Raw genomic sequence first — 21,461 nt, forward strand, 5'->3', positions numbered from 1 at the left:
GGAACGCCGGGATTCTCTCACAAGTTCCCAGCGGAACTGTGAGATCCCAGAGTGTCCGGGTGCTTTCTGCAGCTCGGGGCTAGACATCACGACGGCTGCTTGAAAGTTTTCTGGTGTCCCCACTGCGAGCGCGGGCCTCTGGTCTGCACGGGAGCCGCAGGCGACTGGTGCGATGGCGGCCCCTGCGCAGCCCAAGAAAATCGTGGCCCCCACGGTGTCCCAGATCAATGCGGAGTTCGTCACCCAGGTGAGCCCCGGCGGGTCTGCCTGTGTGAGCGGGGAGGAAGCATGGCCAGGTCCTGGGATTGTCTTTGATATCCCGTGTACGTGCCCGTTACTAGTTAAATATTGGAAATGCCACGCAGAAAGAGTCCGCTCCGCGGTGACAGAAAAGAGACTGCAAAACTTGTGTTTGAACAGAATTTTGTTAGTTTGACAAGACCCCCTCTACAAGTAGATCCGTCTATGAACGTTAATTATTTCTGCAGCTTTGATTTGGAGACAGCAAAACCAGTCCTGGGCTTTCAATCTTTCCCGCTCGTGTTAGTTCTTTAGAAATTATTCTTTAGGTTCAAGAGTAAATGCGGAAGTTTTTAAGCCCACCCGCTTCTCTCCTGTCTCAGCGGATTTGTCAGGGCAGAATCCTAGAAGCTGTTTCATTCACTTAGCCCTTGCATGACGACGTGCTAACTTGTCCCCCTCCACTCTAAGGCTTCCTGATCTGACATATTTCCTCCTGTTCTCCTGCAGTCCGTTCTTCAGGTTGCTTCAGAGTGCACTTGGGGGTCAAGCTGCCTCATCCACTGTTTTGATTGCCCCTGGGATAATGACTGAAAGCTTTGAAAGTGCTGTGCTTTCACTTAAAGTGTCCTTGCTCACGCCTCTCCCGTTCTTACTTTGAGCTTTCGCCACTGTAAGCTTCAGTGACTTAAATGTGCCACGGTAATTTCTAGCTGACTTTCTAGACATTGTTCCTGCTCTTCGGAATCCCGATTTAACCTGTTTTCTTTACATCACATTAGAGAGGCTATTCCTGACTTCTTTTTTTTTTTCTTTTTTTCTTTTTGGTTTTTCGAGACAGGGTTTCTCTGTGGCTTTGGAGCCTGTCCTGGAACTAGCTCTGTAGACCAGGCTGGTCTCAAACTCACAGAGATCCGCCTGCCTCTGCCTCCCGAGTGCTGGGATTAAAGGCGTGCGCCACCACCGCCTGGCCTATTCCTGACTTCTTAAACTCCATTAAAGTTCAGTGCAAATAAGCAGCCAACTTGAGGGAGAACAAGGAAACAGTGCGGGCAATGTCAAGTGCTGATGTCGTGAAGTTTGAATGTAAAGAGAGCTACAGTGGCTGGAATATACGAACTGAGAGGGAAAATGGATTAGGAGTGACAGTACGTTCCTTTAATTCCCTACAAGTGAGAGGTGAAGACCAGAGGAATGGGAGTTCAAGGCCAGCCTAGGGTATGTGAGACCCTGTCCCAAATATCAACAGCCAAAACCAACCCCCAAAAAAGGCGGAGAATTACGAGTAGAAGAGGAGTATGAAGCCATATACAGGGACTAGCTCGTGTACAATTAGGACAAATAGGTTTGGATTTCCTTCTAAATCCAGTGGCTTTGCATTGCAACCTGGTGAATAGTATTGTTAGAATATCAGCTTACCAAAATATGGATATTAGGTGGGGATAAGGGAACAAAAGTAGTTCTAGGGATAGCGATAGTGTTAGTATACAGTATATATGAGAGATTGGAGAGCCTCAGCTGTTCAAGTTAAAAGGCTGGTTATGGTCTCAAGTTGAGACAGATTGACTTGGTCATAGATTGTGGAGGAAAGATATTAATTAAGAATGCCTTGAACAGCTGCGTGGATGTTTTGGCATATACTGAGATGGAAAAGGTTGGTTGCTTTGGCATATCAAAAGTACAGTCTTGACTATGTTAACTGTGATATGCATTTAGTTGTATATATTGAAAGAGCTCTTGAATATGAGGATAAAGCATATTGATATTCACTCAGATACCAAACTGAAACTGTAGGATGGAATGGGGTGTCTGGAGAAAATCATTTATTTATAAGCATCATATTATTCTGTCATGTGTTAGGTTGTGAGAGTTGAGCTAGAAACCGGTTGTTTATTCTCCATGTACTCCTGGACACCTGCATTGTATTAGACACGTGGAGTGTGTTTGGTATGTATTTGGAATGAGTGGACAAGTCAGTCCATGAACAGATGGATGTAGTCATTGAGAAGTATTGAGAAGAAGGAGGATTGAGTGGTAATGATAACAAAAATTAATGTCTGGGACTTGCCATGTGCTGTTTGTCTAAGCTGCAGAAAGGTTATCCTTGTATTCACTGAGTCTGTGATCTTTGGAAGAAGATCTGGAGAAACTGAAAGTTTAATATGCAAAATGCCAGAGTAGAAATGTGAAGAAAGTGATTTGAAGACATAATTTAAATTGCTTGTATTTGTCTAAGGGTGTTGCCAAAGGGGTGACCTCAAAGTGTGGAAATCCGTCATGGGTAAGTGATGTGTTGGTGTTAGATGTGAGTTGATTTCTGAGCCTCTGATACCTGCCCAGGAAGGGTTCTGTCTTGTGTATTAAACAAATGATCAAGAAGTTAAAGCATAGCTAAGTTCTGACTCTGTGACCGTGCTTTATTATTATTATTGTTATTATTCTTTTCTCTTTTTACTTTCCCTTATATCTTCCTGTGACGTTTCTCCTGAGCAGTTTGTGCTGTCCTGGTTGTACTAAGTTGAGAGTGGAGAGTTCAACCTTGGCTTCATTTGTTCCTTTATCTTTTTTTATTATTATTTATTATGTACACAACATTCTGCCTCCATGTATGCCTGCACACCAGAAGAGAGCACCTGATCTCATTATAGATGGCTGTGAGCCACCATGTGGTTGCTGGGAATTGAACTCAGGACCTCTGGAAGAGCAGCCAGTGAGTGCTCTTAACCTCTGAGCCATCTCTCCAGCACCTGTTCATGTATCTTTTCATATGTGTATTTGTCTATCTATATAGCAGACATTTAAGTACCACCAGTATGCAAGACAATGCAGTTACCTCCTCATAAATCTATTGAATCTTTGTGCTTGCTAGAGTTTCTTCTTTGTTTGTTTGTGTTTTGTGAGGCAGGGTTTCTCTGTGTAACAGCGCTAGTTGCCCTGGAACTTGCTCTGTGGGCCAGATTGACCTCGAACTCACAGAGATCCACCTGCCTCTGCCTCCCTAGTCTGGGATTAAAGGCTTGCACCACCACCACCTAACGAATTTCCATTTTTTAAAAGGATTTTATTCGGTTTTAAAAAAAATCAGTATGAAGTGTTCAGTTTTTTTAATTTGTATTTTTATGTGCTGAGTAGAGTGGTATGTGCGTGTGTGCGTGCGTGCGTGTGTGTGTGTGTGTGTGTGTGTGTGTGTGTGTATGTATGTGTGTGGTGACCTATGGAAAACAGAAGAGGCCCTCAGATCCCCCAGAATGGGAGTTGCAGGGAGTTGTAAGCCACCCAGCATGTTAATCGGGTTGGAACCCAGGTCCTCTGAAGGACCAAGTGCTCTTAATTGCTGAGCCGTTTCTCCACTCCTAGTCCACAGTTCTTGACAGGTGTACAGTCCACTTCAGTTTCTGGAGAGATTATGTATCTGTGTTCAAATTTCTAAGTGAAATTTAACCTACTAAAATATAAAACACCAACTTTTATATCCTCTGAATAACTAGCCTTTATACTGTAGTTTCTTAAAGATTTGGTCTACTTATGTCTGGGTATGTAGTAATCATTTAAAGGTTTGTTTCTTTACATATCAACTTTCCTGAAGATTTTGGAACTGGTTTTTAATGCTTCCAGCTGTTGACTAACTAATCATAGGCAGCTAACTAAATCTTTTGAGCCCTTGGATTTCTTTATGAGTAATCCAAAAACATTTTTACTTTGACTATAAACAAACCATACCGTTTGCCAGGGGTTTCAGAAAAGAGATGAATCTGTTGGAATCTGTTATTTATTGTGTTGGGCCCAAGGATGATATCTAAATTGTATGCTTATATGGGTACCTTTAAAACTGCCCAGTGCCCTATTCCTACATCTGCTTTGTTAAGAAACAACAGCTTTGCATTGAGTGACCTGTCTAAGTTGTTCAGTGGTGTGGATTTGGAATTTAATGTTTCTACTGTTTGTTTGAATTTTTTGCAGTTAGCATGTAAATACTGGGCTCCTCACATCAAGAAGAAATCACCTTTTGATATAAAAGTAAGTAGTTTTGTCTTACAACATACTTGCACACAGTTATACTTTTGGTATTTCCTTTTAAGGATTAATTCAACAAAAGCTTTCGATACATTTTTTAAAATATTTATTTATTTATTTATTTATTTATTTATTTATTTATTTATTATGTATACAATATTCTGTCTGTGTATGCCTGCAGGCCAGAAGAGGGCACCAGACCTCATTACAGATGGTTGTGAGGTACCATGTGGTTGCTGGGAATTGAATTCAGAACCTTTGGAAGAGCAGGCAGTGCTCTTAACCACTGAGCCATCTCTCCAGCCCCCCTCAATACATTTTTTGAAGTTGAAAATACTGTTTTTCATTATCAAACCAATAATTGCTTATGTTAGAAATTTTAGAGTCTTTAGAAGTTATGCATAATAACATAAAATTCATTATCTAGAGATAATTAGTATTATCACTTTCTTTCATTTCCTTTAATCCTTTCCAGAAATGTGTCTGTATAATGATTTCCCCACTCTGGATTCTTAGATTATTTTAAATATTTTATTATTACAGATGAGCATGCAACAAATATTTTTGTAAATATATGGAAAAATTTATATGAAAGTTTTGGCTGTTCATTAAAAATAGAATCTTTAGTTTCCCGATGAGTTCAGGTTGCTAGACTGAGGCAAAGGAGTCTTAAGGAAGGAGAGAGTGGACACTGTCCTGTCTAGAGTAGATGACTATGGACAGGACCGTTCAGGGGACTTACAGTGTCATCAAAGCAATTGTCAAAAAAAAAAAAAAAATGAGCTACATGCCAGCTAACTGGAGGGTTCTTCCTGGAAGTGTCCTAAAATGCCAGCCTGCCGTGGAGTGTATGCTGACACTGCAAAGCACAAAACAAGTGATGACGACTCAGGCCTTAATCTCTGACTGTGTGGGTTGAGTTGTGATGCTTTAGGTGGCTTTGTTAAAGCCACACTTAACATAAAATCATACTGCATCATTTGAGGTTCAACATTTTACTTGTAAGTGTATTTTTGTTTTACTAGTAGTCATATTTTACTCAGGAAGATATTCATGGGTACAGAGCACATGATTTAATTTTAATCATCGACAGAGTAACCTGATCTCAATACATGGTGTTTGTTTATTTTTACTTTTGTGTGTTAGGATCAGGAGTCTTTAGAGTAATTTTCCATTAATAACAAATACCATGCCCTTACTACCAGATTGATTGAATTGGATCTAGTTACATTAAGCTTTTCTTGAGATTCAAATTTATATCTCAGTCATTTTACTTTATGTTAGATAGTTCTAGGTGAAATTATATATGCCCATTCAGAATAATTTTACTGTTTGTTTATATTTAAAACTCATAATTTAATTTTCATAAAAAATAGTGATAGAGAATTCTATCTAGTTCAGACTAGACTTACCCCATCGCCTCTCATCCTCTGCCCATAAACATTTGATATATACTACACTTTGAGCATATAAGAAACATTAACAGTAACACAGCAGTACACCGGCATCAAAACGCTCTTTACTACCCTTAACAACTGTACTGTGTTTCTATGGTGACTGTAGCTCAAAGTTGACCACATTTCAAAGTTGTAGCAGACATTTGCATGCCCTGTCTTATTCATGCAACCTTTTATAGAAGTCATTATTTCTGGTCCTTTTATCAGATGAAGAAACTGACATTAGACAGGTCAGGCACTTGTGGTAGGGTCACAGCCTCCAATAGTGATGGTTTGAGGCAGAACGTAGAACTCCAGAGCCTGACTTCTATGTACCCTGGCTCAGCTGACTAGAACTCGTGATGTTATCGTATCATTTGGATAGTAGGATGTAGCAGTTACCATTTGTTTCTATATTGCCTTCACACTTTTAACTTACTTTCCAGCTGATTTCAGGGAAGCTGTTATGACTTTTAGAGTCTAATAGCATCTAAAATCATTTAAAATTAAGTTTCGAAAACATGACTCTGTGAGGTTTGTTTGTCTAGAAATGTTATAAACGCATCCTGTTTAAAGAGTATTTTAGAGCTGTGTATTTATGTGGATGGATTTTATTATTTCTCTAGTTTACTGTCTGTTACTTTATATTTGAGAAATAATGTCATTGCTAAAATGTCTCTAATTATTTAAATATTTGATCTTTCTTAAAGCAAATTATTTTATAATAAATAATTGAGTCAGTAATTGAAAGCTGTCAGTTTAGATTGAAAAGCAAGGCGCTTGATACATTAAACATTTTTATACTTTTGGAACAGGTAATTGAAGAGATATATGAAAAAGAGATCGTCAAATCAAGGTAGGAATGAGTAATTGTGGTACCTTGGGATTATGTAGACCATGTGGAATGTGTCTGAGTGTCTGGTTCTGCTCTTAGCTTGCAAAGTATCTTTTTATTTTCTGTACTGCTCATTGGGGTGTTGACGGCAAGAATGTTTCTATTCTGGTATTTATGAGTCATCTATTACCTCTGTGTCTTCTTGTTCAGGGTTCAATCAGAGGGATTAAACCCCACACAGTTAATTTGGTTTTTGAAGGACCAAGATAGATAGATAGATAGATAGATAGATAGATAGATAGATAGATAGATAGAGCGAGCATAGATTTATTTCAAGTTCACTAATAATTTTCTTATTATTTCTAATAAATCTTCTGAAAAACACTCTTAAAATTATAAAACTAAGATGTAAATTCAAAATAATTATTATATATACACTGCATAAAACCAAGGCATAATTAGTTATTTTTAATTATATATATAAAGGAGTGATTAAGCTTTTCTTTCCTGTTCCTATTCACAGTGTCTTCAGCTTTGTGTGGGGTTTCTATCTTCCCTGCCCCACCTCACACAGAAGTGTTTAGACACTGCATTTGCTCATGGGAGGCTTTAAAAGAAATTAACCATGTAGATTGGTCATCTTTCCACATGTTTACTTGTAGATATGTATGCCCTGTTAATTTTTTTGTTTGTTTTTGTTTATTAAGACAGGGTTTTTCTGTAGCTTTAGAGCCTGTTCTGGAATTCGCTCTATAGACCAGGCTAGCCTCGAATTTACAGGGATCTACCTGCTTCTGCCACTTGAATGTTGGGATTAAAGGCTTGTGCTACCAACCGCCCAGCCTCAGTTATTATTGTTAAAAGATAGTTGTCTAAATGTTGTAATTTTATAATTGGTTTTTAGATAAAGTCTCATAGAGCACAAGGCTGGCCTTGAACTTACTGATCCTGCTGTCTTGGCTCCTAAGTGTTGGGATTACATTTGTGTGCCACCATGCATGCTCAAATTTTGTAGAATTTTTTGCTTGTTTTTTATTTTTTTTATGTGTTTAAGTCTTTAAAAAAGTAAATTTCACTAAATAATTTGAAAGCAAAAATAAGGCAGTGTCAAAGTAGGGCAGTGGTTTTAATGGATTGTTTGTGAGCCTGTTTAGAATTTTTTATGACATAAATCACAAAATATATTTAAATCTTTAAATGAACAGTGTTTTAGATTAGTGCCTGAAGACATTATTTTGCTGAGCAATGTGTCATCTTCAATATCTAGGGAATGCTCGATGTAATGTAATTTTATTAATGGTTATAATGCACTGCCAAAATAGACTGCTTATAGTCATAAGAACCTTTGAATATCATAGTACTCATAAGTTATTCAGATCTTAATATTCTTATCTAAAAATAGATTTTTCTGAGATCTCAAAATTAATCTTAAAAGCCCTTTGCCTAGTCACATGGTCTGCATGGTTTATTGCACAATTCATTCGTTTTTGCTCTTTCTTCAGTGTCAGATTGGAAAGCTTCTCTTACTATATTTTTATGCAACTTCTGTTTAAAGCAGGAATCATTACTGCTTGAGTGTTTGCTGTGTGCTTGCTTTGCTCTAAGTGTGTTGCATACAGAGTGCATCTCCCCCACCCCAAACTTTGAGGTACCATTCCTGCAATTCCTGCGTGTGCTTGAGGAGCTTGCTTAGGTAGTGCCTAGTAGCTGAGGCACTGACCTATTTCCTTGGCTCTTATCCAGTACTTTGTTCTTTAATAGGAACAGCATCCATTTTCTTCTAGATCTATTCATTTATACCCTTTGGCATTATTCTTAATCCTGTTAGGAATCCACCAGGTAGGTTTTGTGGTGGAAAAATAAAAATAACAAATACTTTATTTTGCCACTTTGTATTTATCTTTATTTGAAACGTACAAACTTTTATTTTGAATCGTGACACTGACAGGGTATAGTATACCCTTTAGATTATAATATTTCCACAAAGAAAACTTGAATTTTGTCAGTACTCTAGAAGACACTGTTTATTTCTTCCTCTAACATCTTAATTCATAAGTGAAAAATAATTGCTATAGTCTTGCTTTTTTATTTTTTTAACTTTAAATCAACAGACTTGGGCCAGGCTGATGCCTCACCAGGTAAAACACTTGCCACGCAGACCTGGAGGCTTAAGTTCAATCCCTGGAACCAACTCCATAAAGTTGTCTCCTGACCTCCACGTACACTGTATGTGTGCCCACACATTCATATGACAGAGCCCTTTTTAGCATTTGAAAATACATTTTTTTCTTTATATAGTTTTCAGATGTGGTTGTGAGGGTGCTGTACAACTCCAAACTCCATGTTTTAGTACAACTACATCCTGGAAGGATGTACGGTAATAAAACAATTTCCCTGTCTGCCTACTGTTTCTTTATCAGCTACATGTGATCGCCGATGGCATCAATGGACCTAGTTTGTTATACACAATTGTCCAACTGTGACTGAACATATGAAATGTGTGTTGTGTTTTGAGCACAGTGTCATGTTTACTGTATGTTGTCGGTCCATATTGGTAACATAGAAAAATACAAACCCTTCTTGGTATTTATATTTGTGATTATTATTTGTAGCTTTTTCTATCCCCAAAACTCTTCCGATCTGGTGTCTATTGCTTAGGGTGGTTTTCCTCTCTTACACATACACCTTTAGTTAAGCTGCCTCTCCGGAGTATGTCTCTTAAGGTGTCACATCTGCTCTGTAGCCTTCCCGAACTGTAGAAGCTAATGCTTTCTCATTGTTCCTCCAGCTTTTTGCCTTTGTACAGTAAAAGCATTCATTTCATCCTTGCTTTTTTTTTTTTTTTTTTTTTTTTTTTTGGTTTTTCGAGACAGGGTTTCTCTGTAGCTTTGGTGCCTGTCCCGGAACTAGCCCTTGTACAGCCTCGAACTCCCAGAGATCCGCCTGTGTTTAAGCGATCAGAATACAGTAGAATAGGATTTTGGCAGGGTAAGGGTCTCCTAGGGAGTTATAAATTTAATTTTCAAATCTGAAAACTACCACCTAGTGGCAGTGTTCTGGTATTGGTACTTTATTCCCAATATTAGAAAATAATTAAAACAAAATCAGCCTCTGGAGCAGTATTTTGTTTGTAAAGTTTCATTTATCCATGTAAAGCCACATGCTTCTATTATAAAGAAGAGTATAATATAGACAGATACCTAGTATTCCCCACAGTGAAGACTCAGAAGTGTGTGGGACATCTGATTTCCGCATCTGGGACATTGGTAGCTATATCTGTGAGATGAGAGTATTAGTGCTTGTGAAGTTGACCTGTGCACTTTTGGCCTTTGTGATCTGATGTTATAAAATCTGATGCATCATTTAATTTGATTACAAAAGATTCCAAATGAATGAGGATTGGGATCTCTGAAATGTTTCTGTTTTCAATTTCAAAGTTGGTTCTTTTTATGTTTTTAGGTTTGCCATCAGGAAAATAATGCTGTTGGAATTTAGGTGAGTGAAAAGGCATTGCATGGAGGATGGCCTGTGAGTAAAGGCTCCCTTTGCAGCAACGAAAATACTTCTGTAGCCTTTAGGAAGAGCTTATGGATTCAGGTTGCATTTAGCACATACAAGGCCGTGGTTTGATTCCCAATAGGAAATAAAATCTAAATTCATGACTATTTATATTTTTGTGATGGTCTAATTTTATTTTTCCTTTGTTTTGAGAGATAACCCTATTATCAAGGTAACTTTTATTTTGAGATGGTCTTCATTAGTTACACGTGGTCTGTGGGAATAAATCAGGATTTACTCTGGAACTTCCTTCTCAGCTGAAATTTTGTGAATAAGTAAGACACCATTGTTCAAGCCTACCTACTGCTATGTAAATGTTACCTTTTTCCAGATTGCTAAACGTGCCATATCTCTGACCCATATCCCTAGCCCAAGAACAGTTTGGGGTTTTTTGTTTGTTTTTTTGAGAAAAGCTCTCTCCAAGCTGTGGTGTCTTTAATGCCTTTAATCCCAGCACTTTGGAAGCAGAGGCTGGGTGGACCTCTGAGTTCAAGACAGCCTGATCTACAGAGTGAGTTCCAAAACAGTCAAAGCTATACAGAGAAACCCTGTCTTAGAGAGACAGACAGAAAGACAGAGAGAGAATCTCTCTATGTCTCTCTATGTACTTTTGGCTGTCCTGGAACTCACTTCATAGACCAAGCTTACCTATGTTCCTGAGTGCTAAGATTAAACGTGTGCGCCACCATGCCTTGCTTACATACAACTTTTGATTATGAAGGTGGAAGAAGATAGCTTACATCTAGGTTTGGCTAGCATGTAAAAATGAAAACAGAAGTACTGTTCAGCATGCTTGTGAACATGTCTTAAGCCGAACAGTGCTAAATGTTTTATGTACACATCACTCATAGTCACTCTGAAATTGAGGCATTATCCTCTAATTGCTGGACAAACAGAGGTCACAGGTGTTTTCAAAATGATGCAATTAAGTTGTTGGTAGAGGTGGGATATCTGTGTCTGATCCAAAGCTCAAAGCACTAACTTATGTTTGGAAAGTCAGAAATACTTTACTCATCTATCCATCTCAAAGCACTAACTTTATGTTTGGAAAGTCAGAAATACTAACTCATCTATCCATAAGACTAAGGTAAGAATTTTGGTACCCAGAGGGGAAAATGTCAATTAACTTGAAAACTGAATTACCTTTTTGTTTTGTTTGTTTGTTGTTTTGTTTTTCAAGACATGGCTTCTCTATAGCTTTGGAGCCTGTCCTGTAACTAGCTCTTTTAAACCAGGCTGGCCTTGAACTCACAGAGATCTGCCTGCCTCTCCTGAGTGCTGGGATTAAAGGTGTGTATCACCACCGCCCAGCGAATTACCTTTTAAATTATGCTTTATGAAGCCTCTTTTTGATAATGTGTTATAAGTCATTTTTTCTGAGAATCATTTTAGTTTATAGTTAATATTTGTGGAGTCGTTTTACTTTCACTTGTGTGAGCCTTCAAGTTAGGGAGTATTCAGAGTTGGTTGATGAGTGCATGAGTGGATTCTCTTTCACATGACACAGTACTTGTCATGCCATTTAAGACAGGAAGGGTTTGGTTTACTCACGGATGAAGGTACAGTTGTTCACTCTTGGTAGAGGAGGCATGGAGGTAAAAGCAGCTGTAGTTCTGGTCACCATTGCCTCCACTGTCAGGAAACGGGGATGTGAGGACTGGTGCTCAGCACACTTTGTACTTTTTCTTTTTTCATTCAGTCCAAGATGTCTGCATTCCTCATTTAATATCTCTGTGAACATTCTCACAGACACACCGAGACGTATGTCTCCTAGGTGATTCTAAATTTACTCAAGTTACCAATAAAGATTTGAACATAACCATCCGTTGACATCTTCTTGCTTAGGAGTGCAGCCTGTCATTTGTAGAGCCACGGTTTCTAGATGTAAGGTTACAGAAGAAGCACTGGTGCGGAGTACAGGGAACCTGTGAAAGATGTAGAAATAATCCTCTTTTCAGGGGCCTTATGCAGTACAATGCCTGTGATAACTAATGAGATATTCTGTGCTACTTTTTATCTCTTTACAGTCAATATCTGGAAAATTACCTCTGGATGAATTATTCTCCAGAAGTTTCCAGCAAGGCCTATTTAATGTCCATCTGCTGTATGGTGAATGAGAAGTTCAGAGAAAATGTCCCAGCCTGGGAGGTAAACACAAAATTGAGTTATTTCACAGCTCTCACTCTGGCCCCCTTAAGCATTACAGAGCAGCAGAATCTTCCTGATAGCAGCTATCCCTAAGCTTAGGGTGGGAGATCACCCAATAGTAAAGCGCTAGGAGACAAAGAATGGATGTTTGAGAGGTCCTCTTAGTTTTCTTCTGATTGTAGTACTTGCAGCTGGTTTTCTAGGACTTAGATAATAAGAATGTAGTGTTGTTTTTCGGTGTGATTGAAACAGGGAATGACATTGGGAGCTGGCAAAGCACAGGTTGTATTGGGAGCTCTAGGAGATGATGTGTGGAAGCTGATGTGTGCTGCGCTGTATTTTCAGTTTAGTCTCCTTACCTTCTTTCCAGCCTGGGACTTCTTTTGCTATGTGGAAATTACTAATGAGCTAACCGTTTCTTTTACGGCTCAACAGAGTATAACTCGGAATGTAGATTTTCTTTTTTAATGAAGAAAAAACATAGTAGTTGTCATCTATTTCGATGAAGTGGTTTCCAAAGTGAGAAATTGTTTAAGATTAACTTAGTTAGAATTGTTAAGATTAAAACATGGACATTTCTCTCAAATACTGACTGTATCCCAGGGCACATTTGAGCTCAGGTTAAACTATGGCTCCTGAGATTTGCCAGAAAAAAACCAGTTTAATCATTTTGAGCCAAGTTGGAAACAAGCTTTATTTAAATATTAAATACTGACCAAGATAGACTTTGGTCAGGACCATTTGCTGGGACTTCCATCTGCTTGGCCCCTAGACACATGTTGCAGAGCTACTTAATGACAACCCATACAGTTGCCATACTTCCCCCTAAGGCTTTTGCTGTTGTTTTCTAAGAACTACATCTCCCAGAATCGCAGGAAGTTACCTGGTTCTTGGGCAGGTAGGGCTTACAGGTTAACCTAAGGTGTTACAAGATATCCTAGGGATCTCAGGAAATTGCTTCAAATGATTATAGAAAGGAAGAGAGAATTTTTTTAAGCCAGATAGTAATTTTGCCAATTGATAAAATATAGAGACCACTTTAGTGATTAGAGTTTGAAATAAAGGAATAACAGGGCAGGAATTCCTCTGTTTTGCATAAAGATGCATTCTAGGACCCTAGTAGATATCACTTCAGATGACAGTACCTATAAATACATACGCACACACACTTAACTATGGAGTAGCATATAAATAGATATGTATCTATATATATGCACCCATATCTCTCTCCCTCTCTCTATACACACACACACTTTCTTTACACACACACATACTTTTCTATGGAGTAGCATATAAATATATATGTATATATATCACACATCTCTTTCTATATATATACATATATACACACACATTCTTTCTCTACACACACACATTCCTATAGAGTAGTATATAAATTTATGTGTATGTTTATGTACACATATCTCTTTATATATATATACACATACATACATACATATATACACACACATTATTTCTCTACACACACACACTTTCCTATGGAGTAATTAGGTTAAAGTTCCATCTATAAATTGGGCAGTGTGAGAGTTCAACAGTGACTAATAAAATAGAATTATTTTATGTTTGTCTTAAATTTTCAGGATCACTTTTGTAATGTGTAGTGATTATTACAGAAAATAAGGGTTAAGTGAAATCAGTCTGCTCACTGAGAAGGCAGAGTGTCTAGTGGGCACATAGCTTATGTAGACTGAGGGCCAGGGTGTGGTCAGTCCAGGCCACAGGAGCACTGGTTCATCATATTCCTTAGGACAGTGTATTGTTAAAAATAAATATTTTTTTCTAGAATTTTCCCTTTAATAATTTTAGAGTGTAGACGGTACAGGTAACTGAAATCGCAGAAAAACAATATGGATAAAATGCTACTGTCATAGATTCAGAGGACATACAAAATTTAAAAATAATAAACTGATTGGGTTTGATAATTGAACTAGCATTAAGGAAGTGTACTAATTTTCAATAACTTATCAAACTTAGGCAACTGAAAATAAGTGATGGTACCATTTACTGTAAAGGAATAGAGGAATTGAAGAAACTGTGGAAGCTTTTTTAGTTTAAGTATTAGAGTTTAAATTACCTTTTTGATCTGGTAGTAAAACAGATAAATGTAAGGATTAGGTGATAAGGAGATCAGGAATGAAGATGTACCTTTTCAAAAACAAAACAAAACAAAAAACCTTTATTTTATGTGCACTGGTGTGAAGGTGTCAGATTCCCTGGAACTGCAGTTACACACAGGTGTGAGCTGCCATGTAGGTGCTGGGAATAGATCCCAGGTCCTCTGGAAGAGCAGTCAGTGCTCTTAACCCCTGAGCCATCTCTCCAGCCCCCTGAAGATCTTTAGAATCATGAGCATAGGATAATGTGATTTGGAGAAGAACAATGGACCAGAACTTGAGGTATAAACTTCTGTTAAAGTGACAGGAAGTTAACTACAGTAACAAGCAGCTCAGGAGCTAGGATGTAGTTCAGTGGTAGAGCACTTTCTTAGCATGCAAAGTCCTGGAAGGAGAAAGAAACCGAGGATAAGGCTCATTTGGACTTAACTGCCATTAGTATCATGGGAACTGTTGGTAGAGGTTGGTTTAGAGAAGCAAACGGAAACAACTAGAATTGCCACACATCTCTTTCACTTATGTGTGGCAGTAAGTAGCAGGGCCTTGAATATATTTATGTTATTTGCATTCTAAGTGTCAAGAACTGGTATAGAGCAGGAGAAACAGAGATTAATTACAGCATGAAAACTATAGGTTTTCTCAAAGATGTAGTTGTTTTGTTCAAATTAAAGGAATGAAAATATTCCAAAATCTTAATAAGAGAATAAACCTTTATCTAAGTACATAAGTAAGAGAATTGAAGTCATTATTCTGTTAGCTTTAGGTCTCTCATAGCCCTGTCAAAAAAGTTCTATTTGACTTACTATCATATGCATTACTTCTCTAGTCACATATACAATAAACATGTAATGATTTAATTTTGTTTGTTTGATTTTTTTTTTTTTTCTTTTTTGAGGCAGGGTTTCTCTGTAGCTTTGGAGCCTGTCCTGGAACTAGCTCTTCCAGGCTGGCCTCAAACTCACAAAGATCTGCTTGCCTCTGCCTCCCGAGTGCTGGGATTAAAGGCGTCACCACCACTGCCCAGCTGGTTTAATTTTGTTAATATATTTCTAAAACCCCCACCAGCACTTCTTTAAGAAAGAAAAATGCAAACAAGAGCTCTAAGTGAATTATTTGTTAGTTTTTTGTTTGTTAGTTTTTTTGAGACAGGGTTTCTCTGTGTAGCTCTGACTGTTTTGGAACTCACTCTTTAGACCAGGCTGACCTGAAACTCAGAGACCCACTTGCCTCTGCCTTCCAAGTGCTGGGATTAAAGTGTGCACCATCCCACCCTCCACCCCAGCTCAAAGTGAACTTTTATTCTTTCAGACCTTTAAGAAGAAGCCAGACCACTTCCCGTTCTTTTTTAAGTGCATCTTGAAAGCAGCATTGGCTGAGACTGATGGCGAGTTCTCCCTCCATGAACAGACCGTCCTCCTGCTCTTCCTGGATCATTGCTTCAATAGCTTGGTAAATTTACTTTTCATTCAGTTCTGCAACTTTCCTTATTCTTCTAGAGTAAGTTTAGATGACACCTGACTTGGGTCAAACCTATATGCTTGTTTCTGTTTAAAGAAATCCTACTTAATATATTATTTTGATTATCTATAAGCTCTCCATCATCAGCACTGTTATTAAATGCAATTTATCTAACACACATATTTTCTATGTAAGACACCTGGCAGGGCTGGTCAGTGGTGGCACACGCCTTTAATCCCAGCACTCGGGAGTCTGGAGCAGGCAGATCTCTGTAAGTTCGAAGCCAGCCTGGTCTACAAGAGCTAGTTCCAGGACAGGCTCCAAAGTTACAGAGAAACCCTGTCTGGGGGGAGGGGTTGGGGGGGGGACAATACACGACGACACACATTAAGGGCTGGAGAGATGCATGGTTAAGAGCCTTTGGTGTTCTTCCAGAGGACCCGAGTTCTCTTCCCATTACTACATGTAGGGCTACTTATAATTAATTGTCTATAACTCCAGGGGATTTGGGGCCTCTTCTGGCATTCTCAGGTGCACACACACACAAATAATAAATCTAAAAGAAGACAGGACAGTGTATTGAGTATATTATAACTATGAGCTTCAGATAGTACTTCAGCCTTGTTTTGGGGATCCATAATAAAAGGATGAAATCACAAACAAGATACAATAATAAAAATGTAACACTACACCTCAGAAAAGACATGCTAGTGTATGATAACTGGAACTGAAGCAGAGAGGTAACAGCCTCAGGGGAGTCAGGGACCTGGGGAAACTTAAACTTGCTGCTGTTTTGTGTTCTTTGTGATTACTGCAGGAAGTATTAATCTGGGGGTTTCAAATACATTTTTGTTAATAAATGAGTTCTTTACATGAAATCTGCAAATAATGGAAACTGCCATTTTAAATATTGATTTTTTTTTTTAAAGATTGATTTTGTATATGTGTGTGTGCCATGTGTATGTGGGTACCAACAGAGGCCAGAAAAGGATGGCAGATATCCTGGAGTTGGAGTTACACACTGTTGTGATCCTCTCAAGATGCATGCTGGAAGCCAAACCCTGGTCCTCTCTAAAAGCAGCAATTGCTCTTAACCATCTCTAGTCCCTTGTTGAACTTCTAAGTAGTAAAATATCACCAATTTTAAAGTATTGATGACATGTTTTTCTTCCAGGACTTTAAAAGGAAATAAACTATATATAAGAACTTAGGTAAAAATACTGGAATATATGTATTATATACATATATATAAACTTGTTTTCTTCATGCTTTGAACAGGAAGTAGACTTGATAAGGAGTCAAGTACAGCAGCTTATCTCCCTCCCTATGTGGATGGGCTTGCAGCCTGTAAGTACCTATTCCAGAATGCTCTCCATGTGTCTGTCACATGTCATGTGGTTTCAGACTGAGTGGCTTTAACATGAACACAAAACTGTGTCAGCTGAAATCTACTTTCCTTCTTAGGATTTTATTGTGTATTAACGTATTGTAAATGTAGCTTTTACAGTTTTAAGGAATGTTGCATGCATCCTAATGTATGCTCCACTTTAATAAAGTGAAATGAGGGGCCATTTATTGAACTTGAAGAGAAAGAGGATAATTTAGTAAAGTGTGATTGTTATCCTTCCGTATGTATTTGGACGAGGCTAAATATAAACTTGAATTTTATTTATTTCCAGGCTTAGGATGTGTATACAGCTATAGAAGGTCTGGATCATGTTTAATATTAGCTACCTCTGCCTTTCCATTAACTTTTTATTAAATGATGTGTATGTAATAGATTAACATATCTTCTGTATCAACTGAAAGTTACCAGGTTTAAGTGTAAAGCTTTATGCAACATTCTATTTCCTGCTTGAGTTTCTGTACACACCCAGATATGCAGACCAATCGTCTGTACCGGTTGACTGAGACAGATAAAAATAATACTGTAGTACCAGTTGATAGAGTGAGACACATATAAACAGAACTAATTTGACAAGTGGTAAGTACCACAAGAGAAAGTGTGCTGATGTGGGCACTCTGTCTCTTTTGTTTCGTTGATGAGATGGGATCTTTACCTGGACCTTGCTTTTTTTTTTTTTTTTTTTTTTTAAATCAGTGCTGAGCATATTGGTATACCATGCTCAGCCTTGCTCAACCATCTAATACTTATTTCCATTTGGCAGGGCCTGTCCTCTGCCCTGACCCCAGCACTGGGAGTTGAACCCAGAGATTTGTCATCCTAAGCAAAGCATATATCTATCACCAAGATACATATCCAACCTTGACAGTTATTTTTGTGTTCATCGTTGGAGACTTAGATTTTATTTCAGTGATAATGCTTATAAGCTTTCGTGCTTATATTTTTCAGCCTTAAATTCTTAATTTTAGAAATAAATTATTGAACTTATAATAATGATTATTAAAGGTAGTTTCTTCTATCTTATTTTTATTAAAATACAGAATTGAATAATAATTGAATACAATTCATTCCTTTGTTTTCACACTTCAATTTATTATTTTCAGGTGATCCCATATCATCATAAATTAAGAGACTAGCTAATGGTCAATCTAAGTATCATCATAAATATTAGTGTTACTGATTGTTGTATATATCATATTTCTCTTTTAGGCACGATTGGAATTAGAATTAAAAAAGACACCAAAGCTAAGAAAATTCTGGAACTTGATTAAAAAGAATGATGAAAAGATGGACCCAGAAGCAAGAGAGCAGTATGTGGGCAAAACTTTCTTCCCCATTAGGCATTGGGTCACAACACTGCCTAGTTTATTGCCTGCTTTCTTCTTGTAATGCTATTATAAATTGTTAATAAATGCTTTCATTTAGATTATTATGAGTATTTTTACAGAGATCTGCAATGTGTACATGTGTGTGCTTAGAGGCCAGAGACTGATGTTAGGTATTTTTCTCTATTGCTCTCTGCCTCATTTTTTTGAGTAAGGTCTGTCACTGAATGTATAGCCACCTCCCTGAATCCTCATGTCTCTACCTCTCAACACTGGTATTACAGATGCATAGCCTCATGCAAGGCTTTTTCCATGGGTGCTAGGGACCCAAGCTCAGGTCTTCAAGGTTGTTGTAAAAGTACTACTTTACTGATTGATCCATCTCCCCCTTCCTAAGTAGACTGTTATCACTCCCCTTACTTTGCATTTCTGGTAGGAGCATTTGCAACTATCCAATACCTGATGTGTTTGTCAGTTGATGGTCAATTCAGAAAGCAATAGGAATTGGACTTTTAGACTAATGTTTAATTAGTAATTAAACATTGTAATACTCTCACTGTATTTGGTACTGTAAACATATTAAGATATAAAATTGCTTCTGTCAATTTAACTACATTAGTTTTTGTTTGTTTGTTTTTGTTATTATTTTTTGACAGAGTTTCACTTGGTCAGAGTAGACCAAGCTGGCCTTGAATTCACAGAAATTCTCCTACTTCTGCTTCCTGAGTACAGAGATTAATGCCTGGTTAAATATGAGATTTTTAAAAGTGGTGTGTGTGTGTGTGTGTGAGAGAGAGAGAGAGTATGTGTTGCCTGCATCTATGTAAGTGCAGCACATGCATTCATTGCTATTGGAGGCCAGAAGAGTGCATCAGATCTGGAACTGGAGTTACAAGTGGTTGTGAACTATCATGTAGGTGCCAGGAACTGAACCCCAGTTCAGCTGGAAGAGCAGCAAGTGTTCTTAACAGCTAAGCCGTCTCTCCAGCCCCTAAATGTTAGACTTTTAAGACAGCATAGATGCAATTTTGAACCATTCTATGCAGTCTTGGCCCTGAATTTAAATGGAAGCTTAAAATAACTGGAGGAGGTGCTTAGTAGGCAAATCAGGTTAGTAATGAGGCTGTTCCTTTCTTCCTGTGTGTTTACAAAGAGATACTATGTGCCCAATATCAGAGAGACAGAACATTTAGACAGCTCAGTGTTTGAATTTGCTTTTTAATAACTCAGAAATAATTGGGTTACTGTTTGATTTTTTTAGGGCATACCAAGAAAGAAGGTTTCTTTCCCAGCTCATCCAGAAGTTTATTTCCGTGCTGAAGTCCATCCCACTTTCTGGTAAGTGGCCACCTTTATCCAGCTCACTGTACATTAGTGTGTAGTTGCCCTCCTGGAATTTACTCACTTCTGCTCCAAACGCTGCTCCTAGTGATTTAAAGATGTAATGGCAAATGTGTGCCGTTTCCATTTCCTGTATATTGCCAGTCTGAGCATTGGGTTTACCTTAGAGGGTTATTGAGGCACCGGCATGGTTATTGAAATGTTCATTTAGTTAGTAAACATTTTGCATTTGCTTACCAGGTCCAAGTTCTCTGCAGGATGCTGGGGACAATAGTGAATAAGGTGTTTATAGCCCTCACTTGCTGTTTTATAGTACAGTGCTGAATAGAGTTTTCAGGGGGGGGTGGTGTTTCTGAGATAAGAAACTACAAAATGAGATGGCTCAAGCCTGTCTTTATCCATATTTCTTTAATATTTTTAAATTAGTGTACAATGTAATGGGTCTCATCATGGAATTTCATATATACTTTATTCTCATTCATTTCCCTTTCTCACTGCCCTCCCTCATTCTTCCTGTCCCTCCCTGTCTTGCTGATCTATCTCCTTCCCCTAAAATGTCTTCCCTTCAGATTTCATGCTGCATGCCAAATAGGGAGGTGCATCACTGGAGAAGGGTTTGTGTGCATATAATACATGCAAGTATAGAGACTAGACTGCCAAGTGCACTATGGGAAAGGGTTTTACTGATGCACCTCTGTCTGCCGGAGCAGAGCTTATGCACCAAGCTTTGTATTCTAATTTTAACATGACCTTTGTCAATTTTTTCAAGCTATACAGAAGGAGAGTACCGAATTTATTTTTGTTTTGTTTTAATTTTTAGTTTTAGAACAACAAAAAAATTCTTGCACAGCATCCAAGTACTAGTTTGAAAGCATTTAATTTAAACATAGCCTCTTAAATTCCTTCATTTATTGATCATAGGACCTTATACGTTCTATATTATTTGTGAGTTTTGGCTGCTAAGTTTATTGGTTACTTTGAAGTTTTTTGTTGTTTTGTTTTTTGGGGGAGTTCTTTTTTGTTTGTTTTTTGGTTAGGTCTTCTCTATAGAACATAATGGCCTGAAGCTCACTGGGTATCCAGGCTAGTCCTGAGCCTCTGCTCCTCTTGCTATGTCATCCAGAGTGCTAAGATTGTATGAGCTGATTACCTGGCTTTATTCGTAAGAGCCCTGTGGCCAAGGATGAAGTCAAAAAATCAGGATCTAGTGTCCATCTTCATCAGCTTGCTTTATCTTGTCCTCAGTTTATTACATGGAAAATAACTATCTAGAATAGATATTTACTGTCTCTCCAGATATTATAATCTATTGATTTGGCATCTGGGCAATGGGTAGTAACTGGAGAAGAAGTTCAGGGGAGAAAATTGCCATTAGCATTTTCATACAGTAGGTGGAAACTAATATAAATTTCTACAGCATTTAGCCTTCCATTTTCCTGCATATGACAAATGAATAAATGCATTTTTAAGTGTTTATGGACTGGTATTTATGGATGCTGTGTGTGATTAGTCACTGCTTAGAGTCTTAGCTAAGCAATGGTTAAATAAAGTGTGTCACTAGGAGCA

At 38.0% G+C, this 21,461-nt stretch overlaps 1 protein-coding gene across 2 annotated transcripts in view; it reads left to right on the forward strand.

Annotated features, from left to right (window-relative positions):
* Aqr (aquarius intron-binding spliceosomal factor) overlaps positions 1–21,461 on the forward strand; it is a 77,544-nt gene continuing 56,083 nt past the window's right edge. Inside the window, exons 1-9 of one of the 2 annotated variants that reach the window (XM_050132668.1) lie at positions 1–247; positions 4,201–4,257; positions 6,506–6,546; positions 9,985–10,020; positions 12,111–12,231; positions 15,675–15,815; positions 17,103–17,171; positions 18,439–18,539; positions 19,816–19,892. In XM_050132668.1, the coding sequence (XP_049988625.1) occupies positions 173–247; positions 4,201–4,257; positions 6,506–6,546; positions 9,985–10,020; positions 12,111–12,231; positions 15,675–15,815; positions 17,103–17,171; positions 18,439–18,539; positions 19,816–19,892 (718 nt within the window). In that variant the 5' untranslated portion in view covers positions 1–172. The remainder of the gene's footprint in view (positions 248–4,200; positions 4,258–6,505; positions 6,547–9,984; positions 10,021–12,110; positions 12,232–15,674; positions 15,816–17,102; positions 17,172–18,438; positions 18,540–19,815; positions 19,893–21,461) is intronic. The other variant, XM_050132672.1, reaches the window with a different exon arrangement.

The sequence above is a fragment of the Alexandromys fortis genome, unplaced genomic scaffold, assembly GCF_014885135.2.
Source record: "Alexandromys fortis isolate MF-2015 unplaced genomic scaffold, M_Fortis_MF-2015_v1.1 scaffold_6, whole genome shotgun sequence".
Classification (NCBI taxonomy): domain Eukaryota; kingdom Metazoa; phylum Chordata; class Mammalia; order Rodentia; family Cricetidae; genus Alexandromys; species Alexandromys fortis.